Raw genomic sequence first — 17,398 nt, forward strand, 5'->3', positions numbered from 1 at the left:
CCTCTCTGTGCACCAATTATAATACTTTACTCAGTTCTCCTTTAACAGTGTTAAGAGTGGTTGTAGAAAACAATCGTATTTCCAATTAATAATAATACAACACCATGAAATTTGAGATGGAGCAAGAACACACTTATTTTTATTGAAGTAATCCACTGCAAACCTAATGCATAACGTGAAACTTTTAGTCGATGTAATCCAATTAAATATTAGCTACAGGAAAACAAACAAATAGTTGAGGAAAATAACAAGAATTGAAAAGTTGCAAGATATTCGACGTTTGAATTGTTGCTGTGTTAAAAATTGGAACAAAAACAAATTAAAAAAGCTTAACCTTACAAGCAGGTTAAGAGTTGTTAACACAGTAAGAGTTACATGAAAATGGGCAATTACCCAAAAAAAACGAAATATTAAAATCATTTTTTATAGTAAAAAGCTCCCCATTTTATTGCTAGCTTCCAAAATCATTCAGAAATAAAATTGTGCTTTCAAAATAATACAGTTTTCATTTTTGCTACTACAGTAATAAATTAGGATGAATGTCTACCCACTAGTTGTGGCATTAGGATTAAACTAAAAACACTAACAAATATTTGGCCCATTTACGATATATGCGTCAACAATAAATTATGTTAAATAAGCAATAATCACAGGAATAAATTAGAATTCAGCCATGCATTTTTTTGACGAATGTCACTTTTTTGTCACTTAAACACACTGACAAAACTCTATGAGTAACAACAGTACACATGTGTTTATTAAATGCGTTTTACTTTTCATTTGGAAAGGAATTTTAACCTAACTCAAATGAAAAGGGGCTGGTTTAGCATGTACTATGTAGTTATTGTAGTAACATAACCAGTGTATATTTATCAGTTTGAAAAGCGATAGATAAACATGAAGAACCAAGTTTAGACTAGCATTACCACGTGCATATCATTATATTAATGTTCACAAGAGTGCTGATCTGTATGACCAGCATGGCAAACTTCCTTATTTAAATCACTATGCGACATTTGTGTCTGGTTAGACTTGTTGAAATGCGAATTTTTGTGATAATGTTCCGATAAAACCTTTCCTCCTCTATTTTGCTTGCATCTTTTTTTGTAAGATTTTCTTTTAAACTCTTCATGGTGGTTTGACCGGTTTTTAGAATTTCTATCCGTTTGTGTTTGTTCTCCTTTTTTTTCGACAGGTTTATCAAGCTTGTTTCGATGCATGTTTTCGTCTGCACAAGATTTTTCGCTTTTCGGTGCTGATTTCGATTTTGAAACTTCTAATTGCTTGTCGCAAATAACATTTTCTTTGTGTTCTATTTTCCTAAGCATGTCAGCATACGTTGGTTTTTGTTCATCATCTGTTGTTTAAATTAGAAGTTATAACTATTCTAGATTATATAAACTAGTTTTATTGCACATAGTATAGTTAAAGACTATAGTAGAATAGGGGAAAATGGGACACCCTTTCGTTCTATTTTCCAAACCCATTTTGTAGTAAACAAAGAACATTCAAAGAATTATAAAACCGTATCCTCACGACTCCCATAAACCGTTGCTAATTGTTTAAAACATGATCAGAAAATTTGGATATTACGTGCTCAAGGTGTCCCATTTTCCCCTACCCTACTATATATATATAAAACATAGTATATGTTTTGTGGGGTAAAAAACAATATAGTTTTGTGGGGTAAAAATAAAAACTGAAACAGATAATCGTAGAATTAGTGAATATTGATTTTAATTTACCACAGTGAGACTGTTTCGTTGCACCTCCTGTATTAGATGATGGTTCAACTGCATTTGTTTCTTCATCACAGTTTTTACTTGTATTTGTCTAAATAAAAGTCATTTATATATATATCAGGTAAACTTTCAGTACCATTGTGGGCGTATGTGTCCTTTGGCAAGACACTGAATTGCTTCAATTTAGTGTCACTAAAAATGGGTTGTCCAAATTATTAGCCATACATAAAAATCCATAAAAATAATCCCCTCCAAAGTTACATACTTGGTAACTCGCAAGCTGGCACGAGGTGTATGAACACCCGTGTTATAACAACTGTCGTTTTCCGACACGCAAGAATAAAGTAAGTTACATTAATTCAGTCACTTCTACAGTGCGGTGGTCAGTAATGAGTTTGCCTTGTGTCCGCTCAGATATTACCACTTATGTAACTTTGTTCGGTGTTTTTTCTGTATGGCTGACAATTTAGACAACCCATTAGTGGCCACTCCTGAGTTGGAGCAATTGCTGTTAAGTGTCTTGCCCAAGAACACATACGCCCACAATGATAGCAGCAACCTTGAAACCATAACTTATGAGTGAGAGGGGACTCGCTAACCAGTGTTCTACGGCACCAGACAGTGCAAACACATCATGCGTACTGTTATGGACACGCCTCCGGGCACGCCCACGACAAAGGCGTCCTTGCTTGCCTTACGGTCACTGTACACAGAATGCGTATTGCGTTAACGTGCGTAAATCTTATCCAAAAACGGACCGACAGATTATGTCGCAAACGGAACGATTTCGGATGGCATTGTGTTAACAGACGTTTCGCAAATTTCGGACGTTACGCATTCTGTGTAAAGACACCTACGGACCGAATTTTTACGCTCGTATACGCATACGGACAGAAATGGACCAAAACGGATTCTGTACAGCCACCTTTAGTCGCGTGATTTGCACTACGCCGTAGTCAGTGTGATTCATTATTAGTTGTGTAGCTATGTAGAAATTTGGGTCGCAATTAAGTGCCCTATATCTGTAGCCCAACTTAGTTGTCATTCCCTATTACGTGTTTTAATAATACAAACCCAAGAACACAACACGTACATACCTTCGAAACACAATTAGTTTCATGAGAAGCATCTACTTTGGTTGGAGCAGATACAGTTGGTCCAGATACATCAGTAGTAGGTACAATCTTCTGCTTATTTTGTTTTAACTTAGCAGCGCATGGCTTCATATCAGTATCACCGCTTCCATTTTGTTCTACAGAACAAAAAATGTTTATTTGCAAAAAATGTTTATTTGCAACACTAAAAATGTTTATTTGCAATTTTGCAATAAAAGATTGAGTATACAGGAAAAACACAATGCCCGCGTACCGGCGTACGATATACACAGAATTTTTTTTAATTAAAATAATATTTTTTATTACGTCAATGTTTCATCTTATTCTTAGCAACGTATCGCATTTTCCTCTAAATAGTGAGTGAGTCAGCTCCCAAACATTGATAACGAAACACTCGCATTTTCTCTCTAAATAGTATATCACGTTCTTTCAGGAAGCATTATTTTAACTTTAAATGACATTTACGTGTGGTTATTAAAAAAATCCTGTGTATGTCTGGTTATATATCTAATAATTTATCAATAGTAATTAGTAATTACATATTTTTTTCAAATAATTTTATATAAAAATGTTATTTTGCAATGAAAATAGTGTTATATTATATTTTTCCCACAAAAATATTTTTATATAAAAATGTTAATTTGCAATGAATAAATTTTAGGTACCTGCTTGTACACGTGCTCTGTGTGACACTTTTTCTGTCACATTTTTATTATTTCCCTCACAATGTTCGGCACGAATGTTTGTTTTGTTTGTTTTTGTTTCCACACTTTGATTCTGAGGATTCGAAACTTCAGAATATTTTTTGACTTGTTTTGTGGTTGGTTTATGTTCCTGAAAAAAAAACTTAAGTAAATTTTTTTATCATTTTAAAGATTTCATCAGTTTTAATCTAAAGTTTATAAAGATGGATACATGAGGATAAGCTACAAATAAAAGCTTAAATCAGGGGTGTACAACCCGTCGACCGCGGTCTACCAGCAGTCCGCAGACTCGTCGTCTCAGGTCGACCGCACGGGTTGTAAGAAAAAATAACGATGCTCAAAGCTGTGGCCTTTAATTAATCGCCGAATCGCCAAATCATTAAATTAATCAGCAACACTTTTTACAAATAATAAGCTGCAATTCGCCATGTGATGTGTTTTATTTTGGAATATGCGTGGTCTTACGTTGTTGACGCTGGCTGGTAGAACGCGTTAGGATGGTTAGTTAAAGAGAGTAGGCCTTGGGTCAAAAAAGGTTGGGTACACCTGGCTTATAAAACTGATCTATTCCAGGAAAATTTTTGTGCAATATTTTTCAACGTTTTTTTTGTCGCTTTTTTTAGTGTTAAAGCCAGGAGTGTGCAACCTGCGGGCCAAACACGGCCCAAAAAGAAAAGTTGTGCGGCCTGCGATGCCAGTTGAATATTTTTTACTGAATTTATTTGGTAACAATAAATTTATATAGAAATTTTCCCAAACTAATGCTTTTGAACAATATATATTTTTTTAAGGACATACCGCCCTTTTAATTTCATACAACTAAAAACAAAAGAAATTGTTATTAGTCCATGCAAGCCCATTTTAAACAAAGTACGGCTCGCAGTTCACCCAGTATTTTATACCTGCTCCCCATGTATTGCACGCGCCTGGTTTAAGCCGAAATCTCAACCACAAAATACAAAATAAATTTGATTTAAAACAACATTACCAGAGAGACAGAAGGTACAAGCTAAAATATCACAACCTACCGTAACATTACACCCTGGTAATGGTGGAAATCCTATTTCTTCGAGTTTCAAATCAAATGATTTGTTTATTTGATTCGCGTTCGATTCCTAAAAAGAAAATATAAAACTTGAATTTGATATTATTTACCACAGAAATTTACTCAAATATTTTATCTTATAATTAAATTGAAAATATGTTTTTAGCTGTAAGCGTGTTTTAACAACTGTTGTTTTGTCGCTTTATTCTGCTTTTTTAATTAAAATATTTCTAAATCTACGACTGTACATCTTAAGATTTGCATTTTTTATTTTTTTAATCATTGAGCTTGTAGTAACCATATACTCACATTTGTAACTTTTTTGAAGTCCCGGTTACTTCCGTGTCTTGAATTTTGAGTTGGCTCTTCATTTGTATGTTGGCTTTATTCAAAAAATTGCAAAAATAAAGTTATTTAAATAAAAAAGAAATAAATATTTATATTTAGTACTTAGGTAACAGCCCCTGCTTTGATATAAGTCATCAAAAAATTATAAAAGAATAAACCTTTTAAATAAAAACATAATAAAAAATAAGAATCATTTATATTTAGTACATAGGTAGCAGCTCAAATGGCCCCTGTTGCGATATAAATTAACATCAAAAATTTAACGCAGAAGTGTTTTCCATGAATACAGTAAAAGTAAAATCGTGGTAATTTGGATTTAAAGTGTTTTTTTTTTGTATTATACCCGTTTGGCTTACAGAGCTTTAAAAAATGAGCCCCAAACAAAATGGTTTTCTCACACAATTTTGCGCTCTGTTCCCATTGTAAAGATTAAACGCGAATATCTCCAAAATTACACAACCGATTTTAAAAAACTTGGCGTTATTAAAAAAACTCAGAAATAAATACACTTTTAATAAAGACTTTCAATAAAATGACGCGGGAACTTTAAGAAAAAAGTAAATATCATATCTATGGCAAACTTGAAATAATTATTGCAGTAAAACCAACCTATTGTCTTGCTTGGCTGAATAAGAAAGGCTGGAGCTTGGCTTGGTTCTGATACCAGTGTTAGCAGCATTCACAGTAGATACTAGTATTTTATATGTAAGTAAAAATGTATACATTTTATACTGTGTGATAAAAACTCTGAACTGTATGTAATTAAAAAAAACTTTTGTGATGAACAGTAGGGTAGGGGAAGATGGGACAACTTTTCGTTCTATTTTCTCGTCCCATTTGGTTGTAAACAAAGAATATCAAAGAATTATAAAACTATATCCTTACGACTTCCATAAACCGTCGTTAATTGTTTAAAACACAATCAGGATATTTGGATATTGTGCACTAAAGGTGTCCCGTCTTACCCCGAAGCACTATAACTAAAAACCTATGATATAATTAAAACCTAAAAAATTAGTGATGTAATTAAAAAGATTGAAATGCAAGAATGGACATTAAGTATAAAAACTACACTGTGTATATATAGAAAGAAGCTACAACATAAGAAACATAATTACCTGAACTTTGGTAAGTTTCTGAAGAATTTGTTGCATCACCATTATATACGGGTTTAAAACATTTTTTCTGAAATTAAAAAACTATTTTCAATTTAAGTAACAAAATAAATATTACAATTAAAAAAAAGTAACAAAACAATAAAAGTAACAAAATAGTTTTAATTTTAAGTAACAAAATAATATATTAATTTAAAAATAACAAAATAATTTCAATTTTAAGCAACAAAATAATATATAATAAACAAATAGTAAAAAAGTATTTCAATTTTAAGTAACAAAATAATATAATAATTTAAAAACAAAAAAATTACACATATGTTTATCTAATTATCAACTCAAAGTTAAAATTTAGTTTTAAAAAAAAAAAAACAGCTAAATAAAAACAATAACAATGTTTGAATGAAATTGTGAATTTTGATGTCTGGTTTTTTAAGTTAACTGTCTAAAAAAATGAAGAAATATTTACATAATGCTCATGATCTTGTAGATTTGTTGATCTATTGTTAAACTTTGAACCTGACATACTTGTGTTTGGTGTCATGTTTCGCTGACCTGAAAAGGTAAAAAACACAATTTTAGAATTCCCATTCGACAAAAATTCAAAAAAAATAGTGACATCTGGGTTGGAGCAATGCTGGATAACTTTCGTACTCAAAAAACAGAAACACAGCAATTTCAGAATCGATTCAAACATATTTTGCAGTTTTTTTTTTGTAAAATAATTATTAAATTTGTTTCAATTATGTATCATTATAATGGGTATATTGCTGAGTGGGGGCCAGCAAAAAAAATTTAAGGTTTAAAAAAATCAGTTAAGTTATTGTGTATTGGTTTAAAATAGAAAAAATACTGGTAATTCTAGTAACTGTAAACTACACTGACAGTTATTGTAGCATCGTTGGGCAGTATACCATGTGGCATTGAATAGAATAGTAAAGCTTCAATGCTAATCCACCAAAAAAACACACAAAAAATGTGAAATACATATAAAAAAAATATAAAAAAAAAACAAAAAAAAAATTAAATACTATTTGTAATAAAATAGAGCTATGTAGAATATTTATCCAAAGACTACCTTTTTGCAAAAATCTGGGACTTATTTCTTGTTGATTGACAAGGTAAGCACCATTTCTATTGGGCACGTATCTTCCAGGCTGAATGTAATAAAGTATATGAGTAATTAATCTTGTAAAAATCCCGAAAACATTACAATATCTTTAAAAGGAATATTTAAAACATTCTAGCTTTTAGGTTGAAGTTTTTAGTAAAAAGTCCATATTTGGGCCTGTTTCAAAAAGATTTAGTAACATTTTTTTGCCTGCAAAATTATGTTTAATGTGAATAAATTTTTTTTTTTTTTAAATGGCATGCCAGAAACAATTTCACGGATAAATAAGTCTAAACCATATCCACAATCAGTGGCGCAGCCAAGGGGGGTAAGGGGGTCACGACCCAACCCCCTTTTAAACCAAAAAATGAAAAAATAGGAAAAAAATAAAAATAAAATAAAAATTTTTTGGAATAAACCCCCCCCTTATTTTTTTTTCTGGCTGCGCCACTGTCCACAATACCTGTGATATATTTTGATGGTGATGATGCACGCCATTGTAACCGCGCTGGTGTCTTGGTGGGACAGTGTTATGTTGCTTGTACTGATGGGAATGAAACACTTGTGGCGAGACCAGTATTAGAGATTCATTTGCATTTGGAGTCACAAATGGTGCTGTGTTAACGGCAGGCAAATATTCTGCTTGGCATGGACCTAAAACAAATTAGAAACTTTAAATAGGAATTGAGTAATACCAACTGATACTGTAATTTGTGATATATATAGTAGGGTGGGGAGAGATGGGACACCTTTAGCACATAATATTCAAATGTCCTGATCGTGTTTTAAACAATTAACAACGTTCTATGGGAGTCGTGAGGATACGGTTTTATAATTCTTATAATGTTTTTTGTTTACTACCAAATGTAAAATATATATAAATTTTTATGCAACACGAAGAAAGGTTTTACTTCTGACCCGGTAAAGAAAAAAAATCTTAATTAAATTATATATATAATATTTTTTTTTTGAAAAACGAAAAAAAATGTTTCGCATCTGACCCCGGAAAAAAATTTTTTATTAAATTTTAATTTGTATGCAACAAGAAAAAAAAAAGTTCCACATCTGACCTGGTATCATGGGTTGAAATTTACTCGAATGATTTGCAGAGTGCCGGTTGTTTGTTAGAATAAGGTTTGAATTAAAATTCATCATGGAACTGTTTTGTCCTTTATAATGTAAAACAGGCTCTTGGTTTCCGAACATGTTTCTGTAATATGAACTTAATTAGAATCAAGATGAAAGCAAAATAACATGTGGATGATACCCACAAAATTGTGCATTTTTTAACTAAATTAAAGGAAGGGAATTTATATTTAAGTTTTAAAGCAGATTGTTTTGTCTTAAATCAAGAAATAAACTTTTTTACGCACAATTTTGTTTTTATTAGAAGTTTACTTCTGTAAACATAGTAATTTATTTGTACGCTAGGTGTATCGACCACGCTTATTTTCTTCCAATTAAATGTAAATATGATTTTAACTGTAAGCATGTTTTAACAACAGTTGTTTCGTTTTTATATCCTGTCTTTTTGTTTAAAATATTTCTAAATCTTCGCTACCGTAATCGAAGAAACAAATAAAGTTTTTATTATAATTATAATTACCTTGTATTATCAACAGGATATTTATTCCCACCATGAACTTGATGTCTTTGTAAATGAGGATGATAGCTTTGACGTGGGAACGGAATACACTATAATATACCAAGATAAGTTTTTAAAATATCCATTTCATAGTTTAAACATAAAATATGAGCATATTTTTCAACTTACACAATGTTTGTTCTAATTTAAGCAAAACGAGTAACTTACGCACTGTCATATAATTATATCGTATTTTTAAACATAAAATTCGACCACATTTTCCAAATTTTTGGTTCTAATTTAAGCAATGCGAAGGCTCGTCGCTGCTAACATTGTGGGCTTATGTGTCCTTAGGCAAGACACTTAACAGCAATTTCTTCAACCTAGTGGTTACTAATAGGTAGCCCAATTTATTAGCCACACATAAAAAAAGATAAAATCCCTTAAAAAAAAATCAACCACAAAATAATATACTTGGTAACTCGCAAGCTGGCCGAGGTGTATGAAACAGAACACCTGTGTTATAGCGGCGATCGTTTTCTGGCCATGCGAGGATAAAGTAAGTTATAGTAGTAACTTTAGTTCTAATGTCATATATCATACACCAACAGGATTGTAAAAATACCCCTTTTTCAGTGATAATGTCACCGTCCGGATCGTCGAAAAACGTCCGAATTTTTTTAGTAGAAATAAATCCTATTTATATTAAAATCAACTTTCTTTCGTTCGGCCGACAATATACTCTTTGGTTTCTTTGTTCCGTAATTGTTGACGACATAAACGTGCGCTCTATTTTAACCGCATCGCTTACATTGCGAGAACACGCGAATAGCTAAAATGACGAAACAGTTCGTGCAAACATTAAAAAAATGCATTTTCCTAACACCTACTGGTGAATTTAAAATGATATTACATTTATTAAAACGACGTATCTAAATCGGTAGAAACAAATGAAAAGTTTTACGCACATTAAAAATGTAACGATGATTACGTCATAATACCTTTGATAAACTATTAAAATTTTAGAAAACAATTGTGGTTTATGTGCTTCTATATTTCGTATAATTGTTTTAATCCCGATATAATTTTAAGCAAGCAACCAAGATAGTTTAAACTTTAATAAATGCAGGTAAATTGCGTTCATGTGAATTTTAATTGATGCAACTATAAGAGCGAGGAGCGACGCTATCAGTAAGTTGGAACCAACGCAAATTGTAATATGATATTACAAAGTACCTTCCCGGCTGAGCTTGGACAGAAGCCAAAAAACATCGTTCGTTGGCACCGCACGAGAACCAGAGTTTCATTACGGCACTTTTCACGAGAATAAATTCACAACGATTGCTTCGTTTGTTAGGTGTAGAATGTATGCTACCGCATGCGTCTTTCTTTATTTCGCTCATACACGATGTTTCGATCTCGTGGTTCGTTGGGCATTTCTCCCGATTGTTACGTAATGAAACGTCATAGTTAATAGTTATGTTGCAATAAGACATGTGACGTAGCAATTAAGCGCAAAATGTCAAATTGCAGCACGGCAATGTTTGTTACTCGAGCGACTTCGTTAGCTGATTATTACGAACACGTGACAAACATAAAACATTAGATCGCAGCTTTAACAACGGTTTCTATCGCACAGGCGCCCGCACTAGACTGTGGTGTCGTGGTGATAGTCAGTAATACGCTTTATAACAAGATTTGGTGGCTTGGGTGACAGACGCACGTAAAACATATTACGTCCGGATTTTCAATAAAATTAAACGATCACCGTCCGGATTTACAACTTTTACAATCCTGTACACCAATAACAATATTTTGTCATATTTACCACATTATCGCCACCGGGAGCAGCATATATACTTTGTGTTGCCCACTGTACAGTTGGTAACAGAAAATTCCCAGTGTATGTTGTGGTTACAGTTGCAGACTCAGTGGAAGTTTTGGTGGTTTGTTTCATAACTTCGCATGCTGATGACTTTGGTGAAACAGGCTGAGGTGAAGTTGGTGCAAAAACATGACCATTACACTTGGAATTATTGCTCTCTTCTGCATTCATCTATAGCAAATATACAGGTAATTTTTGCTGTTAAGCAAATACAATATATATAAATACTATTATTTTTTTTTTTATTCTTTATGGGTGAGGTCCTTGTCAAGGACCTGGGATTTAGGCAGATTTGGCCCATTACCCCAGCACCCGGAAAGCCCATTTAAGTCCTTCTTGCGGCCGGTGCCGCGACACCGCATCGTCAGACGCGTAATATTGGCACCATTTTTTTATATTTTTGTGTGCTCACGAGTTACCATACTTTTCAACTTTGTGTATGATAAAACTATTATACTAACGTACTACTTCTGGCAATTAGTTTGTTACAGATATCTTATTGATTTTTTCAGTTCAAACGTCATTCTCATTATCAGAATAAAACATCCATGTTTTACTTAAGTATATAAATATATAATAAAGGTGTATCTAAATAATTATAATATATAATACAGCGCTGTTGCAAAGTGTTTAGCGCGCCTGCCTATAACCCAGAGGTATTGAGTTCAAGACTCGAGGCTGCTATCATTGTGGGCATGAGGCTGCTATCTTTGTGGGCATATATGTGTCCTTGAGCAAAACACATAGCGGCAATTGCTCCAACCCAGTGGTCACTATTGGGTTGTCTAAATTATCAGCCACATATAAGAAATAAAAAAGGGAATTGCCCACAAAGTAACATACTAGGCAATTCGAAAGCAGGCACGAGGTGTATGAAACAGAACACTCGTGTAACAACGACTATCCTTTTTCAACCACACGAGAATAAAGTTAGTTACATTCATTTATCCATTCAACAAACGGTAAAAAAAGTACAATAATAAGCACCTGTTCAAATTTTTGCACATGTGGACGCGGTTGTACAGAAATTTGTTCTGGGTCAAATGCAGTTGAAGGATTGAGGTGGTGGCTTTTGGATTTGATTCTAGCCTACAAAACACAAATTTAGATGGTGCAGAACCAGTCATTAAACTTCTAAAAGAGGATTAACAAGTCCAAGACATCCACACTACACAGTAGAATACTGACAGTAGAATACCTTTTAATTATTGCATGTCCGTTATGTCCCCTATGTCCACTATGTAGTGAATATTGTGAATATTGTGGACATAGCGGACATAGCGGAACACAGTGAACATAGCGGACATAGTGAACATAGCGGACATAGTGAATATTGTGGACATAGCGGAACATAGCGGACATTGTGAATATTGTGGACATAGCGGAACATAGCGGACATTGTGAATATTGTGGACATAGCGGAACATAGCGGACATTGTGAATATTGTGGATATAGTGAATATTGTGGACATAGCGGACATAGTGGGCATAGCGGACATAGTGGACATAGTGGTCATAGCGGACACAGTGAACATAGAGGACATAGTGAATATTGTGGACATAGCGGGACATAGCGGACATTGTGAATATTGTGGACATAGCGCACATAGTGAATATTGTGGACATAGCGGACATAGTGGACATAGCGGACATAGTGGACACAGTGAACATAGCGGACATAGTGAATGTTGTGGACATAGCGGACATATTGGACAAAGCGGACATATTGGACATAGTGAATATTGTGGAAATAGCGAACATAGTGGACATGCACTGATTAAAGGGACCCGAATACTGACAGTGACAATGTAGAAGTATTCGAACGGAAAATTATTAGAGTTTAAATAGAAGAATTGAATTGCATCACATTTTATTATTTAGTAAAAACGCTATGTACATTTTGAGATTCAATCATGTTTGCAGTTTTTTTTGTAAACCATTTTAATTTTATATATATAAATGACAAATAGAAATAAACAACGCTTTGGCAGTACTCATAAGAGTCATAATAGAAATTAGTAACTACTGATTTTTAATAAAAGAGACTCCTAGAGTCCTAGATATTAAACCAACAAGTGCTACACATATTTGTATTAAGAAGTTACAAATTCAGCGGTCAGGCTTATAGGAAAAATTAAGTAACAAATCAAATGCTTAAAGATTTCCTAAAAGGTGCAACATTTCTCTTTCTTATTTCTCCTCACATTTTTGACTGTTTTTCTCTCTCTTTCTCTCTTACGTTCTCTTTCTCGTGCAGACATAGAGAGAAAGAGAAAGAAAAGAAATCGTGTAAGTGAGATAGACAGTGATTGTGTCATCACTGTACAGAGTACAGTATAGAAGCAATCGGTTTTTGAGGTGCCACAGTCTTTCCAATAAATAGTATATGTTGTTTTGTTTAAAAAAAATAAAATAAAATTAAAAACGGTTGCCGGAGAACTTTTTAGTAAGTTTCTTTACCAGGCCTGCATTACATGAAAACCTCTTGGTTAAAAACTAGATAGTAAAAAAACACTTATATATAATCTTTAACATCATTAAACCGGACTTCTGCTTTAAAAAAAACTAATGGCATCAGCTTTAGGATTGTGAATTTGAATTATAAAGCAGTAATAAGATATGAATGCATAATATGCTAGAATAATGCGCACTAACCATTATTGGTTTTCCACAAAACTGAACAACATTTTCTCTCAAATGCCGGTAGGCTTTCTGAGCTTTTACTTCAGTTTCAAACGTGACATACCAACTCGTCCCACCAGCAAATTCACAACTCAGAAAATCGGGGCAATCTGAACTTGCAAATAGTGATTCAACACTCTGTTGAGTAAAACAGTCTAATGAATAATGTTTTGTCCTCGCGTGGCCGAAACGACAGACGTTATAACACAGGTGTTCTATTTCATACACCTTGTGCCAGCTTAGGAGTTACCATGTATGTAACTTTGTTGGTATTTATTTTATTTTTTAATATTTTCTTTTTTTATGTATGGCTGATAATTTGGACAACCCTTTAGTGACCACTGGGTTGGAACAACTGCCCTTAAGTGTCTTGCCCAAGGACACATACGCCCACAATGGTAGCAGCGTCAAGCCGTGAACACATTACCTCTGGGTTAGAGGCAGGCTAACCACTTTGCATAATCAATGAATAATACTGTGAAATGCTTTTACTAGTGGCACACTTAGACTAAAATAAAGTGAGGGGAACAGATTAATGGCAGTTTAACATGATTTTACTGATGTGTCATGTTTTATTGTGTAAGGGAAATAAGTTTACACCAATATTAAATGAGTTGTTTGAGGTGAGAGATGGGCTTTGAAAAATGGGTCACTAAAGCTTTGGACTAATTTATGTTTAATGGTTGGGATGTGCCAGAAAAAGGCTGAGCAGCTTGCGATGTAATGTAATATATAGCAAAACACAAGCAAAATTGTTATTTATTTTTAATTTAACCTCTTGTGGGGTATTCTGTGCAATTTCTCTCAAAATAACCATACAGCGTCTTTGGTTGGGTCGAACTTTTTCACACTTCTCATCCACTTGTACATATTCAGAAGCTGTAGAATGCGTTAACCATTATCGGCTGACTTACTTGCATCTTATTCTCCACGAAAGCATACAATACATTAGTCATAACCATTACGATCAAAAACAAAGCCAATTTCTCACAATTTTTTTGTTTTATTAAACTTTAGCTGCAATTAGGGATGCACATTACAGAATTTCGAATCCATGATATTCGAATCCTTTTATATTGGAATCTAATTACGGGATTCATTATTCTGTTTCATGAGGTCATCACACGTCATCTCATATACTATATTTACAATTTTTGAAACTCATTAATTTTGAAAAAAAATATTTTTGTGTTTGTGGGACTTTCGAGAATAAACGTTTCTTAACGTCTTTTCATAGCCTGCTATACGTTTCATGACGCAAAAACTACCCAATGGTACAATTTTTGATCATTTTACAGCTCATGATCTAACAAGCCTGCTATGAAAGAGTCAATAAACTGACTTTTGTTGGTAAAATTATTTTTTCCTATAAATATAAAAAGATTCGAATTTCTAGATTCGGAATTCTAGATTCGAAATAAAGTATTCTAGAATATCCTAGAATACCTATTATTCTGTAATGTGCATCCCTAAGGGCAATATGATTTAAAACAGTTTTCTTTTAAAACTTAATTCTTCGTAAAATGACACAATTTCACAGACAATCAATCAATAAACATTAACCTAGGCTGTAGTGTAGTGTAACTGAATTATCAAATCCTAATACTAAAGTCATTAAATATTTCAATGATGATTTTTCCGCCGTTAAAGCTGACAGTTGCATATAAAGTTCTAAATCATTCATGGATACAGTAGGATGGGGGAAGATGGGACACCTTTAACTCTATTTTCTCGTCCCATTTAGTAGTAAACAAAGAACATTCAAAGGATTATAAAACCGTATCCTCACCACTTCCCTACACCGTTGTTCACTGTTTAAAACAATATCAGGATATTTAGATATTATTTGCTAAAGGTGCCCTATCTTTCCCCATTCTACTATATAATTAAACTTCTGTTTTAATTTAATCTGTGTCCATATTGTGCGGTGATTGAACACAACAGAGAATAACATAATTGACAGAGCAACCACACCATAGGCACCATTGGTAGCAGCCACTAGCCTTGAATCTATTACCTCTCGGTTACAGGCAGGCGCGCTAACCACTATGCCACGGCGCCGGTTATATAATGTTTAAAATACAATTTCGAAATAGAAAAAGTACAAACCTTTTAAAGCCTCTATAACCAAATTGATATCCAAAGTAAGTTTTTTCACAGCATTGAAGTTAGCAATTGTTAAAATTGATACAAACTGTTGGCTGTCCATTTGTGAAACAAGGTAGGGATCTTGAGTTAAATTTTCTCTGCAATTAAAGAAAAAAATTCACACAATAAATTAATTAATGCAGCATCCAGTCTACAGAGTGCACGAGCGATTTTTTTACAAACTTTTGGTTATGCACGCCATAATTTGTCCTACGCACGCCAATTAAATAAACAATGAACAAAATACGTATTAAATTAAGTAGGATTTCCTATTGTGGCTTGGAAATGTTCGTGGTTTGCACGCCGATTTTTAATGATAGCACGTGCGAGAAAAATAACCGTCTTGCGCGGGCAAGATCTCGTCAGAAACTGCCATACTCTGCAGACTGGTGCAGCATCATGAGAAGTTTTTTAACTTTTTAATAATTTTTACTAATATTTCCAGCAAATTTTTTAAATGTTCTAAATAGCTTTTTGTTCCAACTGCCATAGGCGCCGCTTTAGGGGTGCGGCTGGCCCAAATTACAAAGTGGAGGTGTTATGACGACATTTTGCAGCCTAGTCTAAAACCTTGTGTTAATTAGAGATTTTTTCCATAAATAAGCATAATATAATTGTAACTATTGGTCCAATCCATTACATACATGTGTAAACGTCATTTTAAAACTCACAAAATGTGACATGTATACCCATTTTTCATATTTATTTAGTATAAACTACACTAAAAAGATGTTTGGGGCTTGAAAACTTGAAAGACGAACCTTGAAAAGTAATATTCCAACTGGTGTTTTACTTGGTCCAACAAATTCATCTTCTTTCCATTTGAACTTGATTTCGCTGATTTATCCATCGCAACAATCTTGTTATCCATTTTAAAATCACAAAATTTCAATCACTTTTTGGGATTCCATTTTCTTAGCTAAACCAGAAGTACAGGAACTTTCACAGTGTTCTATATCAAGGCCGATGCCAAAGGTATTCTGCACATAAATGCTTGAATATTAAATGACCTTCAGTCTGCGCTCATTGTGAACAAAAGTTTGGAAAGAAAATCTACTTTTTCGAAGTTTCTTGCCTCAATATCAGTTAGTTACCGCGAAGATCTTATTGAAGCAACTATGACGTCACACTTGCTGAAACCCGAGTCCCAGTGTTTCACAATCCAGTTGCTGAATGCTAACTCCCTATTTTAGCTGACACGCCTACAGCGCCCAACTGCTCATCTCGGTAGAATCTCTGTACTCAATAAAGAATAAACACGATGGCCATGTTCTTGTGTACATATGCTTTTGATCTTTTTTGCAAACATTAAGTTTCACGTACATGATTTGCACCAATGCAAAGTGTACACATGTGTAGCAGTCGTGTCGTTCCTCGACGTTACAACGCGAGGTTCTTCTTGATATATATGAACCAAAATGATAAAATGTAGCCCTTTTACTGATTTTTTTTACTGGATATAGTTACACAACGTTCAAGTCATACGGTAGGGTTGGGGAAGACGGGACCGCTTTAGCACAAATTATCCAAATATCCTGATCTACGGTAGTCGTAAGGATACGGTTGGCGTAGATTCATGGTCAAAAGTCAAGCGTGTCACAAAAGGATGCCCACATGGTGGCATACTATCACTAAATCTTTGGAGACACTAAACTTTTCTTGTTCACTCTCCCTGTAAAGAACTATATGGACGCGAAATAGAATAAAAGGTATCCAACAAGAAACACAGTTTGATAAAAATGGTTTATAGTAGGGTGAGGGTGTATGGGACACCTTGTTCAGTTTTCTTGTTCCATTTGCTAGTAAACAAAAAAACATCTAAAGATTTATAAAACCTTATCCTCGCGACTTCCATAGACCGTTGGCGACTTCCATAGACCGGAGGAAGATAGGCCACTTTTTTATTCTATTTTCTCGT

General features: G+C 33.7%; 1 protein-coding gene across 1 annotated transcript; it reads right to left on the bottom strand.

The window, feature by feature from the left end:
• Positions 1-110: 110 nt before the first annotated feature.
• On the bottom strand, positions 111-16,572 carry LOC149731180 (uncharacterized). The gene is made up of 19 exons (XM_089884375.1): positions 16,242-16,572; positions 15,442-15,578; positions 14,108-14,211; positions 13,306-13,470; positions 11,638-11,739; positions 10,594-10,821; positions 8,787-8,875; positions 8,251-8,390; positions 7,644-7,834; positions 7,148-7,226; positions 6,539-6,624; positions 6,073-6,139; positions 5,564-5,645; positions 4,916-4,988; positions 4,590-4,676; positions 3,523-3,691; positions 2,840-2,994; positions 1,746-1,833; positions 111-1,357 (listed from the first exon to the last, which is right to left on the bottom strand). The coding sequence occupies exons 1-19, from the start codon at positions 16,349-16,351 to the stop codon at positions 945-947; spliced, it is 2,565 nt and encodes an 854-aa protein (XP_089740501.1). The 5' UTR covers positions 16,352-16,572; the 3' UTR covers positions 111-944.
• Positions 16,573-17,398: the final 826 nt, after the last annotated feature.

This window comes from Ciona robusta, chromosome 9 (assembly GCF_009617815.1).
Source record: "Ciona robusta chromosome 9, ASM961781v2".
NCBI lineage: Eukaryota > Metazoa > Chordata > Ascidiacea > Phlebobranchia > Cionidae > Ciona > Ciona robusta.